The sequence below is a fragment of the Schistocerca nitens genome, chromosome 4, assembly GCF_023898315.1.
Source record: "Schistocerca nitens isolate TAMUIC-IGC-003100 chromosome 4, iqSchNite1.1, whole genome shotgun sequence".
Lineage (NCBI taxonomy): Eukaryota > Metazoa > Arthropoda > Insecta > Orthoptera > Acrididae > Schistocerca > Schistocerca nitens.
The window spans coordinates 866,543,059-866,560,464 of record NC_064617.1 but is presented as its reverse complement, the minus strand read 5'-3'; the positions used below and the strand labels follow the sequence as shown (position 1 = coordinate 866,560,464).

Here is a 17,406-nt window from a genome sequence, read left to right as displayed (position 1 = left end):
GTGTCCGGAAACGCTTAATTTCCATGTTAGAGCTCATTTTAGTTTCGTCAGTATGTACTGTACTTCCTCGGTTCACCGCCAGTTGGCCCAATTGAAGGACGGTAATGTTGACTTCGGTGCTTGTGTTGACATGCGACTCATTGCTCTACAGTACTAGCATCAAGCACATCAGTACGTAGCATCAACAAAAAATGGTTCAAATGATTCTGAGCACTATGGGACTTAACATCTGTGGTCATCAGTCCCCTAGAACTTAGAACTACTTAAACCTAACTGATCTAAGAACATCACACACATCCATGCCCGAGGCAGGATTCGAACTTGCGACCGTAGCAGTCTCGCGGTTCCGGACTGCGCGCCTAGAACCGCTAGACCACCGCGGCCGGCTAGCATCAACAGGATAGTGTTCATCACGAACGTGGTTTTGCAGTCAGCGTAATGTTTACAAATGCGGAGTTGGCAGATGCCCTTTTGATGTATGGATTAGCACTGGGCAATAGCCGTGGCGCAGTACGTTTGTATCGAGACGGATGTCCAGAACGAAGGTGTCCCGACAGGAAGACGTTCGAAGCAATTGATCGGCGTCTTAGGGAGCACGGAACATTCCAGCCTATGACTCGCGACTGGGGAAGACCTAAAATGACGAGGACACCTGCAATGGACGAGGCAATTCTTCGTGCAGTTGACGATAACCCTAATGTCAGCGTCAGAGAAGTTGCTGCTGTACAAGGTAACGCTGACCACGTCACTGTATGGAGAGTGCTACGGGAGAACCAGTTGTTTCCGTACCATGTACAGCGTGTGCAGGCACTATCAGCAGCTGATTGGCCTCCACGGGTACACTTCTGCGAATGTTTCATCCAACAATGTGTCAATCCTCATTTCAGTGCAAATGTTCTCTTTACGGATGAGGCTTCATTCCAACGTGATCAAATTGTAAATTTTCACAGTCAACATGTGTGGGCTGTCGAGAATCCGCACGCAATTGTGCAATCACGTCATCAACACAGATTTTCTGTGAACGTTTGGGCAGGCATTGTTGGTGATGCCTTGTTGGGCCCCATGTTCTTCCACCTACGCTCAATGGAGCACGTTATCCTGATTTTATGGGGGATACTCTACCTGTGCTGCTACAACATGTGCCTTTACAAGTACGACACAACATGTGGTTCATGCACGATGGAGCTCTTGCACATTTCAGTCGAAGTGTTCGTACGCTTCTCAACAACAGATTCGGTGACCGGTGAATTGGTAGAGGCGGACCAATTCCATGGCCTCCACGCTCTCCTGATCTCAACCCTCTTGACTTTCATTTATGGGGGCATTTGAAAGCTCTTGTGTACGCAACCCCGGTACCAAATGTAGAGACTCTTCGTGCTCGTATTGTGGACGGCTGTGACACAATACGCCATTCTCCAGGGCTGCATCAGCGCATCAGGGATTCCATGCGACGGAGGGTGGATGCATGTATCCTCGCTAACGGAGGACATTTTGAACATTTCCTGTAACAAAGTCACGCTGGTACGTTCTGATGCTGTGTGTTTCCATTCCATGATTAAGTTGATAGTAATAAAATGAGCTCTAACATGGAAAGTAAGCGTTTCCGGACACATGTCCACATAACATATTTTCTTTCTTTGTGTGTGAGGAATGTTTCCTGAAAGTTTGGCCGTACCTTTATGTAACACCCTGTATTAAGAGTTTTCATCACTTTGATAACGGGTAGTTTCTATCGTCTCTAACTACATCTCTTTGGCTTCATCCGCCTTACACTCCCGTGTCTTCCATTCAGTACAAGAGGGTATGAAGAGGGATTTCCTGTCTTTAGCTGGACTTGCTCGTCAATACAGTGATGGAACACTACTGATATGTGTTTTGTGTCTAAGTGCAAAGAGCTGTGATCAGCTGTTTCCGTATGCACAGCTTGATCTGCACACACACACACACACACACACACACACACACACACACAGTCATGCTGCTGCTACAAACATCAGCCCATTAGTAAAGACTCATCATGTGTACACTCCACCTTGATCCACAGTTGTGTGATCAGCAATACCCATGGACACTGCTCTAAATGCAGTTTTCACATGGCCATGATCCTCTTAACAAGCATCATCACATTAGTGAAGACTTATCACCTGTACACTCCACCCTTCTGTACAGGTGTGCGAGAAGCACACCCAGTTGGCACGGCTGGATTTGCACGTCTACATGACCACGCTCCATTTACACCAGAATGCCATTACTAATGATTCTTCATGTGAACACTCCACCTCACCCCACAGGTGTGTGAGCAACTGTTCCCACAGGCACAGCTGGACAACTACATCTCCATCTACACAAGAAGGCCAATAGTGATGGCGCTTCATCTGTACACTCCACATCGCACCACAACTGTATGACCCATAGTTAACACAGGCAGAGCTGGACAAGTGCATCTGCATCTACACAAGAAGGCCATTAATGATGGCTCTTCACCTGTACACGCCACATCGCACCACAACTGTGTGAACTGCAGTTCCCACAGGCACAAATGGACACGTGCATCTGCATCTCCACAAGATGTTCACTAGTGATGGTTTTTGACCCGTACACACAATATCACACCACAACTGTGTGAACCGCAATTCTTGTGGGCACAGCCGAACGTGCACATTGACGTGTCTATGCTGTATCTACACCATCACAATCTGAGAAGAATATTGATGTACATACCAACAACAATAAGGGACAAATGACCTTCATTACCCATTGTTAAAACTGTCACTGGCTGAGAAAGGAGTTCAATATGTAACAACAAAAAATTTTAATGATTTTTCCAATAACGTAAAATGTGTGGCAGATGGCGAATCAAGTTTTCAACCTGAACAGTTCCTTCTACTCTACTGACTAATTCTTGGTTCAAACTGGTAGCTAGTTAAGAAAAAAGTTGTGTTGTTACATGAGTAGGTTCCAACATAATGTGTTCATTAATGTTAACACTAATCATGTATACACCCTGATCAACCAAAACATTGTGACCACCCATCTAATTTCCAGTATGCCACGGATGTGTTGTGGTATGGAAGCAGTGAGGCTTTAATATGTCTCAGAAGGTATTTAACACAACATCTGCACCAACAAGTTACCTAATTCCCAAGGAGGAAGATGAACTCTGACGCCACATTCAATCACATCACAGATGCGTTCGATCAGGTTCAGATTTGGAGAACTGGAGAGCCAAGGAATCGACTGGAGCAAGCCAGTGTGTTCCTTAACCACTCTGTCACCCTCCTAGCCTTGAGACATGGCACATTATCCTGTTGAAAAATGCCACTGCCGTCCAGCCTTGCAAGAGGTACACTGGATGCATGGATGCCCACGTGAAAGTTCCCCAGAGCATAATTTGGCCGCCGACAGCTTGTCTCCATCTTGTAGTACTGGTGTCAAGTAGCTTGTAGCTTTCCGGTTGTAAGAGGACGGATTTGCGCCCTCTCCGTTGTATGATGAAAAATATATCGGTATTTATCAAATTATGCGATACGCTGCCACTGCGCCAGCGTCCAGTGCCGTTGGTCACATGCCCATTTTAGTCGCAGTTGCCAATGTTGTGGTGTTAATATTGCCAAATGCTGGGTCGTCAGCTGCAGAGGCCCAGTGTTCAAAGTGTTCGATGCGCTGAGTGTCTAGACACACTTTGCCTATCATTTAAGTTTGATGTTAGTGCGCCATTTGTCTTGTTTTACCAGCCTGCACAACCTACGATATCTGACGTCTATAACGAGGGGTTTCCGCTCAACCACATGACGTCTGGATGTGGTTTCACGTTATCCACTGCACGCCGCCTGTCTTGTTGTACCAGCTTACCCATCCTACAACGTCTGACGTCTGCAGTGAGGTGTCGCAGCCCAACCACAGGATGTCTGGACGTGGTTTCACTTTAGCCACAGTGTGGCACTTGTCTTGTTTTACCTGTCTGCCCAGCCTACTACATCTTATATCTGTCACGAAACTTAGATGCCCAACCACATGACATCTGCACGTGGTTTCACCTTGGTTTCGCCACGTGTTGAAGACACTCACCACAGCATTCCTGGAACACCCGACAAGTCTTGCAGTTTCCGAAATGCTCTTGCCGATTCTCCACGGCCCTCATAATCTGTCACTGGTCAAACTCAGATAGACCACGCATCTTCCCCATTCTGCAAACAGACAGCACACTCACTGATGCATCATGCGTGTGTCTGACTAGCAGTTATGCCACCCCAGGTGACGCTGCTATCACCTGAGTGGGTTTATATTGATAGCAAGTCTGTGGCCATAATATTCTGGCTGATCAATGTACACTCCTGGAAATGGAAAAAAGAACACATTGACACCGGTGTGTCAGACCCACCATACTTGCTCCGGACACTGCGAGAGGGCTGTACAAGCAATGATCACACGCACGGCACAGCGGACACACCAGGAACCGCGGTGTTGGCCGTCGAATGGCGCTAGCTGCGCAGCATTTGTGCACCGCCGCCGTCAGTGTCAGCCAGTTTGCCGTGGCATACGGAGCTCCATCGCAGTCTTTAACACTGGTAGCATGCCGCGACAGCGTGGACGTGAACCGTATGTGCAGTTGACGGACTTTGAGCGAGGGCGTATAGTGGGCATGCGGGAGGCCGGGTGGACGTACCGCCGAATTGCTCAACACGTGGGGCGTGAGGTCTCCACAGTACATCGATGTTGTCGCCAGTGGTCGGCGGAAGGTGCACGTGCCCGTCGACCTGGGACCGGACCGCAGCGACGCACGGATGCACGCCAAGACCGTAGGATCCTACGCAGTGCCGTAGGGGACCGCACCGCCACTTCCCAGCAAATTAGGGACACTGTTGCTCCTGGGGTATCGGCGAGGACCATTCGCAACCGTCTCCATGAGGCTGGGCTACGGTCCCGCACACCGTTAGGCCGTCTTCCGCTCACGCCCCAACATCGTGCAGCCCGCCTCCAGTGGTGTCGCGACAGGCGTGAATGGAGGGACGAATGGAGACGTGTCGTCTTCAGCGATGAGAGTCGCTTCTGCCTTGGTGCCAATGATGGTCGTATGCGTGTTTGGCGCCGTGCAGGTGAGCGCCACAATCAGGACTGCATACGACCGAGGCACACAGGGCCAACACCCGGCATCATGGTGTGGGGAGCGATCTCCTACACTGGCCGTACACCACTGGTGATCGTCGAGGGGACACTGAATAGTGCACGGTACATCCAAACCGTCATCGAACCCATCGTTCTACCATTCCTAGACCGGCAAGGGAACTTGCTGTTCCAACAGGACAATGCACGTCCGCATGTATCCCGTGCCACCCAACGTGCTCTAGAAGGTGTAAGTCAACTACCCTGGCCAGCAAGATCTCCGGATCTGTCCCCCATTGAGCATGTTTGGGACTGGATGAAGCGTCGTCTCACGCGGTCTGCACGTCCAGCACGAACGCTGGTCCAACTGAGGCGCCAGGTGGAAATGGCATGGCAAGCCGCTCCACAGGACTACATCCAGCATCTCTACGATCGTCTCCATGGGAGAATAGCAGCCTGCATTGCTGTACTAGTGCCGACATTGTGCATGCTCTGTTGCCTGTGTCTATGTGCCTGTGGTTCTGTCAGTGTGATCATGTGATGTATCTGACCCCAGGAATGTGTCAATAAAGTTTCCCCTTCCTGGGACAATGAATTCACGGTGTTCTTATTTCAATTTCCAGGAGTGTATATCACGTAAAACTGACTCGTTCCACATCATTTTGGTATAAGGGTGATATATGAAAGATGTAACTAACTGACACCTTATGCCCATTAGTGATGTCTCTTCATGTGTACATTCTACCTCACTCTACATGCGCGTGACCAGCAGTTCCCATGGGCACAGCAGGACACGCACATCTATACATCTATCCTGCATCTACACTAGAGGTTCGTTAGCAATGAGGCTTTACCTGTCATTCCACCCCGCCAAACAATTGTGTGACCTGCAGTTCACGTGGTTGCAGCTGGACGTGTACAGTTACGTGCCCACACTGCATCTACACTAGAAGTCCATTAGTGATCACCCTTCACGTGTACACTCTGTCTCCTCAAACAGGTGTGCGACCAGTGGTTCCCGTGGGCACAGCTGGACATCCGGATCTACACGATCCTGCTACTGCTGCCGTTGGTGCCCAGCTGCCTGCTGCGCAACCTCAAGTACCTGGTGCCCTTCTCGGCGACTGCCAACGTTTGCATCGTGGTGGGCTTCGCCTGCACGCTCTACTACATGCTTCGTGACCTCAAGGACCCCGGCGAGTTGCCCCTCAGTGTGGACGTCGCACGCTTTCCGCTCTTCTTCAGCACTGTCGTCTTCGCCATGGAGGGGATAGGAGTGGTGAGTCGCTCTGCATTTCTCTGTTCCAGAGTTCATTCGTGGTTGTAGATACATTGCCTGACAAAAAAAGCGAAGCACTCAAAAGACATGGTCGGATGTCAGTTGCGAGGTTGTAACGGTGCCACTGACCACCTCAAACGGCAACCAATGCTAACGTTATAATAAATGAAAAGCACCAGTTTGCTTTGTTCTACAATATTACTTTTATTGTGTAACCGGTTTTCGGCTTACAAGGCCATCTTCAGACATTTACAAAGTATTGTCACCAAATAAGTTAGAATCTTTGCAAACAACATTGGAAGAGAAGTAACACGTCTAGAACATTGACGAACTTCTACTGGTTAACACAATAAAAGTAATGTTGTAGAACAAAAGCAAACTGGTGCTTTTTATTTATTATAATGTTGTTCTTCTAATAACCAACGGAAGATTCTGTTAGCATGCTAACGTTATACCTGTGCGAGGAATTTTTCGAAGTTGTGACCGTGAATTAACCTAATGGAAAGAGAGCAATCAAACTGGGATTCGTTTCCGAAACACTCCAGCAGAGTATAATCAATTCAGGAGTAGACTTCCTCGTAGCACAAAAGCAAGCTGTAACAACATATGTTAAGACAAGTCGCCAGCCTAATTAGGCGTTCTTGTGTCAAGCAAAATGTTAAAGCAGAAGGCAGTGCTAAGGTAAACGTAATCTTCTTTGACACACACACACTTACATCTGTTACTACCACAACGCAGTAAGCTAACCTTGCAGGTAACTGTGCTACTAACAAACAAATGGCCAGTGAGATAGTAAACACTAACATATACCTCTCAACAACACGTACCTTAAATGAACTAGGTGTAACAGTTTATAAAGCCAATTACCGACACACATGAAACTAATAGCAATACTCAACAGGAAAAGGTTGAAATGATTCTTAATTTTAATCGGGCGACCTGCATTGCTTAGTACAGGGTCTCTATGCCTGTGCATTAACCAACGTGCATTGCAATTGATAACACTGCAAATAGTTAATCCTTAAACTCGATTTGAAGCAACTAAACAGAATGTAGATCTGACTACACTGGCTCTGAAGGAGCCTTTGCATTGCTTCATTAGCAATCCTAACACATGAGGACGCTTAAACTTTCATGATTTGAAGAATTATGCTCATTAACAAAACTACCACAGTATGTATGAGAAATGGTAAGAATTCTTATCATTAATTATTAATTAAGTAAAGCACAACAAACTACAACTCTTGAAATAACAAATGTGCTTTTATAGGTAGTATTTTGACCTACTCATAAATATTATTGGCTGTGCAAATGATAACACAGCATTATATTTAAGTTCTAACACTTTCTCATAATAAATTAGGACATTCAGAGTTAAATTCACTAGGATAGGATTCTTGTCCAGGCTAGTGATTAAGGATAATCACGGGCGTAAGATAGAGTTTCTAGCAACAACACAATTATTATTATAATCAACGAAAATTTCACAAATACCTGGTCCATATACAGAGTTCCAACTGTAAACAATTTAGTGGAGGGCTGGTGGCACTGGTGGCGCAATTTTCAGTGACTATTAACGGTGCATCGATGCAATCATAGCAATACTGTTGGCCTCACCCTGTTACAAATCTTCTTGGCATCGAAATTATATTATTATAGTGCCAAAAGCCATGCCATGATAATGGGATCACCAAATGTGGCATACGAGGGCCATAAGCTCTTCTGGCCTCAAAACATCATGAATATGAGCCACAATTATCCGCTGCTGCTAGCGATGCGTTAACCACAGCACTGCTCAGCCCACAGTGCTTACCCGTCACAAAGGACGAGCTGCCACTTGCGCACCAACCACATCTTTTCCACTCCACCAGGCTACTTCCATAGCCGCGGGGCTTCCCCACATCTGGTACATTCAACCCTATCTTCCCTAACTATGGACAAAGTCATATACAATACATTATATAACAATCATTTCAGCAGTTATTTAAATTCACAGGCATAATCTAAAGAACACCAAAAGTTCACATAACTGATATACGAGAGTTGTCCAGAAGTTCCGATCGGTCGCGAAATGGAAACCACTGCGGAAATCCGGTAAAGCTTTGCACAGATGTGTTGGGTAGTGTCTCTAGTATGCCCGTTGATCATGTCGCATTGCTCTTTCCAGTTCTGAGTGAACATTGAGCACGTAAAGATACGTAGGGAATAGCGTCTCCCACCGAGTATGATGGCCTGGTTAGAGATTTCGCCTGTGTCATGCAGCCCACATAACACAACTGTCGAGCAGTTCCTTCCTCATGCCAATTCTCGACCGCACTCTGCAGGGGCAATGAAGACGCTCCTGCAGCGTTTCCGATGAGAAGTTTTTGATCACCCACAAAACAGTCCGTAATTGGCTCTCCCCGAGTCTCATCCCTGCTCACAAGACCTGCTGGCTATGAAGACAAAATTTTTCCACTGACAACGATCTGCAGACCAGTGCAGATAACAGGTCGAAAGCACAGGTGGCAGCTTTCTATGACGAGGATATTGGAAAGTTGATACAACACTACGACAAAACTCGAAGCTGGAGCGGCAACTATGTAGAGGAGTAGGTGGAAGGCGTACGTAACTGTTGCAAATAAAATGTTTCTGGTTTCCACTGTGGTTTCCATTTCGCGACCGATCGGAACTTACTTTGGTTCAAAAATGGCTCTGAGCACTATGGGACTTAACATCTGTGGTCATCAGTCCCCTAGAACTTAGAACTAATTAAACCTAACTAACCTAAGGACATCACACACATCCATGCCCGAGGCCGGATTCGAACCTGCGACCGTAGCAGTCGCGCAGTCCCGGACTGAGCGCCTAGAACCGCTAGACCACCGCGGCCGGCGAACTTACTTTCTGAACAACCCTCGTTTATATATAAAGTCAAAGAATTTCCATGAAAGATACACCATTATACATAAGGAATACTACAAATTGACATAGAAATATCGATACAGATAGGTCAAAAATAAGTGTCACAAGGTGTCGGCTGAATTGTTTATCACACCGATTTCCAGTGTCCTACAGGGAAGGGAACCTCCCCATACGATCATGCGAATTTCAGAGAAAGAATGTCATGCAATGGATAACGTCTTATTGAATGAAAATTAGTAGCCGTGACGCAATTAAGCATGAAAGTAGAGATACCATAATTCAAATGTATATATTAATGAAGGCAATCATGTAACTACAAATGGAAACCGGTGATCATGGAAGGTTTCTTATTACCATAAGACGTCAAAGAACCATTTACCTACTGGATCAGACATATAAGCGGTTAACAAGTGGACGAAAGTTCGCAGCTAGAAACTATTGCCTTTTAAACAAGTTTAATGAATACTACTCTCACGGATTTTGTCATACTTAACCAATAATTATGTGGTTCAGGGAGAAAGGCAGAATACCTCTCCCACTACATGACAGGTATCCAAACCCAGCCAAAAGAAAGGCTTACATGTAGACACAAGTGGGGAAACGCACATTCTGCCGAGATTATTATTGTGAAACACTCACAGTCGCTGTTATTCGGATTTAAATGATGATCCGTTTTTGTCGCGGCTGCTGACAACAGTTGATCCAACGGTCCCAAGTTGTGAGTGCTTCACCTGGCGTTCAGATCTTCCTCTCGCCAGAAAGAACTGGTTCTAGTATCTCGCACAATGCAGCTTTTACGGCACACCGGCTCTTGTGCAGAGACGAGATACGGAGACTTCCCTGTACTATACCTGGTCAGGGGCTGCTTTCAGCACGGTACGAGTTTACGGCATTCTGCTCCTTTTCACCTCACTGTCACGAGCCAGTTAAACAAAGCTCCAGGAGATAACACTCCTCACCATAACAAAAGAAGAAGTAATATCATTGGCAGTAAAGAATCGACTGTATTGATTATTGGGGTGTGCATACACTATGTGATCAAAAGTATCCGGACGCCTGGCTGAAAATTATTTACAAAATCGTAGCGCCCTTCATCGGTATTGCTGGAATTCAGTTTGGTGTTGGCCCACCCTTCGCCTTGATGACAGCTTCCACTCTAGCAGCCGGCCGCGGTGGTCTAGCAGTTCTAGGCGCGCAGTCCGGAACCGCGCGACTGCTACGGACGCAGGTTCGAATCCTGCCTCGGGCATGGATGTGTGTGATGTCCTTAGGTTAGTTAGGTTTAAGTAGTTCTAAGTTCTGGGGGACTGATGACCTCAGAAGTTAAGTCCCATAGTGCTCAGAGCCATTTGAACCATCCACTCTAGCAGGCATACGTTCAATCAGGTGCTGGAAGGTTTCTTGGGGAACGGCAGCTCATTCTTCACGGAGTGTTACACTGAGGAGAGGTATCGATGTCGGTCGGTGAGGCCTGGCACGACGTCGGCGTTTCAAAACATCCCAAAGTTGTTGTATAGGATTCAGGTCAGGACTGCGCAGGCCAGTCCATTACATGGATTTTATTGTCGTGTAACCACTCCCCCACAGGCCGTGCACTTTTAAGGTGCTCGATGGTGTTGAAAGATGCAATCGCCATCCCCGAATTGCTCTTCGGCAGTGGGAAGCAAGAAGGTGCTTAAAACATCAATGTAGGCCTGTGCTGTGATAGTGCGACGCGAAACAACAAGGGGTGCAAGGCCCCTCAATGCATAACACGACCACACCGTAACACCCCGCCTCAGAATTTTACTGTTGGCACTACACACGCTGGCAGATGACGTTCTCCGGGCATTTTCCGTACCCACACCCTACCATCGGATCGCCACATTGTGTACCTTGATTCGTCACTCCATACAACGTTTTTTGACTTTTCAATCATCCAATGTTTACGCTCCTTACACCAAGAGAGGCGTCGTTTGACATTTACCAGCGTGATGTGTGGCTTATGAGCAGCCGCTCGACCATGAAATCCAAGTTCTCTCACCTCCCAGCTAACTGTCGTAGTACTTGCAGTGGATCCTGATGCAGTTAGGAATTCCTGTGTGATGTTCTGATGGATGTCTGCCTATTAAACATTACTAACCTCTTCAACTGTTGGCAGTATCCGTCAGTCAACAGACGAGGTCGGCCTGTACGCGTTTGTGCTGTAAGTGTCCCTTGAAGTTTCCACTTCACCTACACATCGGAAACAGTGGACCTAGGGATGTTTAGGAGTGTGGAAATCTCGCGTACAGACGTACGACACAAGTGACACCCAGTGATCTGACCAAGTTCCAAGCCAGTGAGTTCTACACAGTACCACATTCTCCTCTCTCACGGTGTCTAATGACTACTGAGGTCGCTGATAAGGAGTACCTGGCAGTAAGTGGCAGGACAATGCACCTAATATGAAAAGCGTATGTTTTGGGTGTGTCCAGATACTTTTGATCACATAGTGTATTACATTATACAATAAGTTGCATGACTGTTTAGGCATAAGCTACCACATAACACAATGTAACTTTGTAGATGTACACACCATCAGCAAGTAAGTAAATGATTAGAATTGGCATTAATATTTTTCCTACCAGGCCTGGTAGGGTGTATAATGGCTGGGAACATCGTCAGCTGTAGAGTGATCAGTGTGACGGACATGGGATGATTGCATACCCCTGTGATACAGCGTTACCAGCACCTAGAAGAGTTTGAAAGGGGCCTCGTAGTGGGTCTCCAATGGTCAGCTGGTCAAATCATGGACACTTGTGTGGCTTTGAGATGTGACTGTCAAGGATCAGGTTGGCCTTGTATGGCCACCACAAGAGAGGATCACTCTATGCACATTAGAACTGCGTTACGTTCGCGTCTGCCATCCGAATACCTGCGATGGACTCCTTGCAATACCTGTGTCGTCTTGCACTACTAATGATGATGATTGTTGGTTTGTGGGGCTCTCAACTGCGTGGTTATCAGGGCCCGTAAATATTCTCAATCTCTTCACTGTCCAGTATCGCCATATTTCTGAATGGTGATGAAATGATGAGGACGGTACAAATACCCAGTCCCTGGGCGGAGAAAATTCCCGACCGCCTGGGAATCGAAACAAGGTCCCAGTCATCCAGAGGCAGCAACTCTAACCACTAGACCACGAATAGCGGACCTCCTGCACTACTGGTCCGAAGCGCTGGCCCATGTGTCAGCTGTGCTTAACACCTCGATACGAACAGCTGCGTCTGGAGTGACCTGAAAGCATGGATTCCTGATGAACGGCGTCGCATTGTGTTCAACGGAACACGATTCCGCACTGCGCCGATTGACCATGGTTGCCGAGTATGGAGGCAACTTAGAGAGACGTCCTATTCTTCCAATGTGCTGTTACACCAGACGTTTTGGTGTGGGAAGTCATTGTGGAAGACTTCAGGTCAACCGTAAACCAAAATAGTATTTCATTCCTTGACGCATATATCATAGAACTCATATAATACTAGCTGTCGTGAATTACATACGTCAGGGGCGTACACAGTACAAGGTGTTGCCTTCACTGTGATTATAGCCATATCGTTACAGAATTGGCAACACGTTGTAGTGTACACATTCCTGATGTACGCAACCCACGATGGCTTGTATTATACACTGAAGAGCCAAAGAAACTGGTACAAATGCCTAATGTTATGTAGGGCTCCCGCGAGCACGCAGAAGTACAGCAACATGACATGGCATGGACTCTACTAATGTCTGAAGTAGTGCTGGAGGGAACTGACACCATGAATCCTGCAGGGCAGTCCATAAATCCGTAAGAGTACGAGGGGCTGGAGGTCTGTAGCAATTATGGAAATCTGAAGTGTCGCATTGTCTTGTCGGAATTGTCCAAGTCCATCGGAATGCACAATGGACACGTATGGATGCAGGTGATCAGACAGGATCGTTAGTTACTTGTCACCTGTCAGAGTTGTTCCTAAACCTTTGGGGCGTCCCATGTCACTCCAACTTCACACGCCCCACACCATTACAGAGCCTATAACAACTCGTACAGTCCCCTGCTGACATGCAGGGTCCATGGATTCATGAGATTGTCTCCATACCCGTATGTGGCCGTCTGATCGATACAATTGGAAACGAGACACGTCCGACCAGGCAACATGTTTCCAATCATCAGCAGTCCAATGCCACTGTCGACGGCCGCAGTCGAGGCGTAAAGCTTTGTGTCGTGTAGTCATCAAGGGTACACGAGTGGACGTTAGACTCCAAAAACCGATATAGATGATGTTTCGTTGAATGGTTCACACGCTGACACTTGTTGATGGCCCAGCATTGAAATCTGCAGCAGTTTGCGGAAGGTTCTGCACTTCTGTCATTCTGAACGATTCTCTTCGGTCGTCGTTAGTGCCGTTGTTGCCGGATCTTTTTCGGGCCGCATAAATGTCGGAGATTTGATGTTTTACCGCATTCCTGATATTCACAGTACACTCGTGAAGTGGTCATAAGGGAAAAACCTCACTTTACCGCTACCTCTGAATTGCTGTGTCCCATCGCTCGTGCGTCGCGTAAAACACCACGTTGAAACTCACTTAAATCTTGATAACCTGTCATTGTAGCAGCAGTAACCGACCTACCAACTGCGCCAGACACATGTTGTCTTATATAGCCGTTGCCGACCGAAGCGCCGCATTGTGCCTTTTTTCGTATCTCTGTATTTGAATACGCATGCCTATACCAGTTTCTTTGGCTCTTCAGTGTATGTCTTCTGCGATATATGGGCCAAGGAATGAAAGTACTCTCTTGGTACCTAGTGGACCTGAAGATGGCGTAAGCGATGCGAAGTATAATGTCTAGTAAAAAAAATTAAATCTTCAATTGTTCCTTCCGTACAACAGCTTTGATTCTGTTGAGATATTTTTTTTTTTAATTTAAAGCTAGAATAATGCTTTTTCATTCATTGTTAAATTTCTCTAATGACAACGTTGTCAATGGAATGTTAAACGAGAAGTGTTAAATTCATATATATTTCATTTACAATGTGAATATTGTTGAAGACTAATATATTTATTTGCATTTTATTTGTACCACAGAGTTGTTTAGTACTCGCTAAATGGTTGCTTCCAAACACGCCTGAGGTATCATGTACTTTTAGCCTGTAATGTGATACACCGCATGTCATTTCCGTGTAAATCGTGCATTTGATGTATGGAAGATGAGTTAAATAATTACCTAGTCACTTCGCAGCCGGCCGTAAGAGACACTTGATGTGCGTAACATTCCGCAGGCTGCAGCAACCACAGCAGTTTAGAGACACGCTGACTGTGTGATGATGTCTTTGCAGGTGATGCCGGTGGAGAACGAGATGAGGCATCCGCAGCACTTCCTGGGATTGGGAGGCGTCCTCAACATCGCCATGGCGGTCGTCGTCTCGCTGTACGCCCTCATCGGCTTCTTCGGCTACGTCACATATGGGGAGGACACCGCGGGCAGCATCACCCTCAACCTGCCCGTCGACGAGCGGTCGGTAGTCTTCCATCTCTGTTCTCAGCTATACCACGACGTCATAATGCAATCTATTCCTGCGCAGTAGGGGCGCCACCCTAAAATACGTGGCAGCTATGACATTCTTCCCTATACCGAGCAGATTCGTATTTGTTGTTGCGCTTACACAGGCTGATTCAGCTGCCCCTATCGATGTAGTTTTATGCAACCAGCAATGTTACAGTGAAATGACAAAGAAACAGCGTATTCAAATACAGCGATATATGTAAACAGTCAGAATACGGCGCTGCAGTCGGAAACACCTATACAAGACAACAAGTGTCTTTGGAGAAAGGAGAACCACTTGCATGAATATCAAGAGCTTTGATGGAAACCCAGTTCTAAGCAAAGGAGGGATAGCAGACAGGTGGAAGGAGTATATAGAGGGTATATACAAGGGCGATGTACTTGAGGACAACATTATGGAAATGGAAGAGGATGTAGATGAAGATGAAATGGGAGGTATGATACTGCGTGAAGAGTTTCAGAGAGCACTGAAAGACCTGAGTCGAAACAAGGCCCCCGGAATAGACAACATCCCAGCCTTGGGAGAGCCAGTCCTGACAAAACTCTACCATCTGGTGAGTAAGATGTATGAGACAGGCGAAATACCCTCAGACTTCAAGAAGAATATAATAATTCCAATCCCATAGAAAGCAGGTGTTGACAGATGTGAAAATTAGCCAACTATCAGTTTAATAAGTCACAGCTGCAAAGTACTAACGCGAATTCTTTACAGACGAATGGAGAAACTGGTAGAAGCCGACCTCGGGGAAGATCAGTTTGGATTCCGTAGAAATGTTGGAACACGTGAGGCAATACTGACCCTACGACTTATCTTAGAAGAAAGATTAAGGAAAGGCAAACCTACGTTTCTAGCATTTGTAGACTTAGAGAAAGCTTTTGATAATGTTGACTGGAATACTCTCTTTCAAATTCTGAAGGTGGCAGGGGTAAAATACAGGGAGCGAAAGGCTATTTACAGTTTGTACAGAAACCAGATGGCAGTTATAAGAGTTGAGGGGCATGAAAGGGAAGCAGTGGTTGGGAAGAAAGTGAGACAGGGTTGTAGCCTCTCCCCGATGTTAGTCAATCTGTATATTGAGCAAGCAGTAAAGGAAACAAAAGAAAAATCTGGAGTAGGAATTGAAATCCATGGAGAAGAAATAAAAACTTCGAGGTTCGCCGATAACATTGAAATTGTATAAGAGACAGCAAAGGACTTGGAAGAGCAGTTGAACGGAATGGACAGTGCCTTGAAAGGAGGATATAAGATGAACATCAACAAAAGCAAAACGAGGATAATGGAATGTAGTCGAATTAAGTCGGGTGATGCTGAGGGAATAATTACATTAGGAAATGAGACACTTAAAGTAGTAAAGGAGTTTTGCTATTTGGGGAGCAAAATAACTGATGGCGGTCGAAGTAGAGAGGATATAAAATGTAGACTGGCAATGGCAAGGAAATCGTTTCTGAAGAAGAGAAATTTGTTAACATCGAGTATAGATTTAAGTGTCAGGAAGTCGTTTCTGAAGGTATTTGTATGGAGTGTAGCCATGTATGGAAGTGAAACATGGACGATAACTAGTTTAGACAAGAAGAGAATAGAAGCTTTCGAAATGTGGTGCAACAGAACAATGCTGAAGATTAGATGGGTAGATCACATAACTAATGAGGACGTATTGAATAGAATTGGGGAGAAGAGGAGCTTGTGGCACAACTTGACTAGAAGAACGGATCGGTTGGTAGGACATGTTCTGAGACATCGAGGGATCACCAATTTAGTATTGGAGGGCAGCGTGGAGGGTAAAAATTGTAGAGGGAGACCAAGAGATGAATACACTAAGCAGATTCAGAAGGATGTAGGCTGCAGTAGGTACTGGGAGATGAAGAAGCTTGCACAGGATAGAGTAGCATGGAGAGCTGCATCAAACCAGTCTTAGGACTGAAGACCACAACAACAAGTGTCTGGCGCAGTTGTTAGTTCGGATACTGTGCTACCACGGTGGGTTGTCAAGATTTAAGTGAGTTTCTACGTGGTAGTCGGCGTACGAGCGGTGGGACACATCATCTTCGAGGTAGCGATGAAGTGGGGAATTTCCCGTACGACCATTTCACGAGCGTACCATGTTCGGAAATGCAGTAAAACATAAAATCTCCGACATCGCTGCGGCCGGGAAAGCATACTGCAAGAACGGGACCAACGGCGGCTAAAGACAATCGTTCAACGTGACAGAAGTGGAACCCTTCCGCAGATTGCTGCACATTTCAATGCTGTGCCATCAACAAGTGTCGAGTGCGAACCATTCGAAGAAACATAATCGATATAGGCTTTCCGAGCCGAAGGTACACTCGTGTACCCCTGCTGACTGCACGATCAAAGCCTTACGCCTCGCAAGTGCTCGTCAACACCGCCATTGGACTATTGATGACTGGAAACATGTTGCCTGGTCGGACGAGTCTGTTTCCTAATTGTATCTAGCGGATGGACGTGTACGATATGGACCCAGCCTCAGGAATCCGTGGACCATGCACGTCAGCAGAGGATTGTTCAAGCTGGTGGAGGCTCTATAATGGTGTGTAGC

The 17,406-nt window shown here is 46.4% G+C and overlaps 1 protein-coding gene across 1 annotated transcript in view; it reads left to right on the top strand.

Moving 5' to 3' along the window:
* Positions 1–17,406, top strand: part of LOC126253337 (proton-coupled amino acid transporter-like protein pathetic) — a 154,277-nt gene that overhangs the window by 120,695 nt on the left and 16,176 nt on the right. The window contains exons 7-8 of the mRNA XM_049954602.1: positions 6,104–6,382; positions 14,622–14,800. Of these exons, the coding sequence (XP_049810559.1) occupies positions 6,104–6,382; positions 14,622–14,800 (458 nt within the window). The remainder of the gene's footprint in view (positions 1–6,103; positions 6,383–14,621; positions 14,801–17,406) is intronic.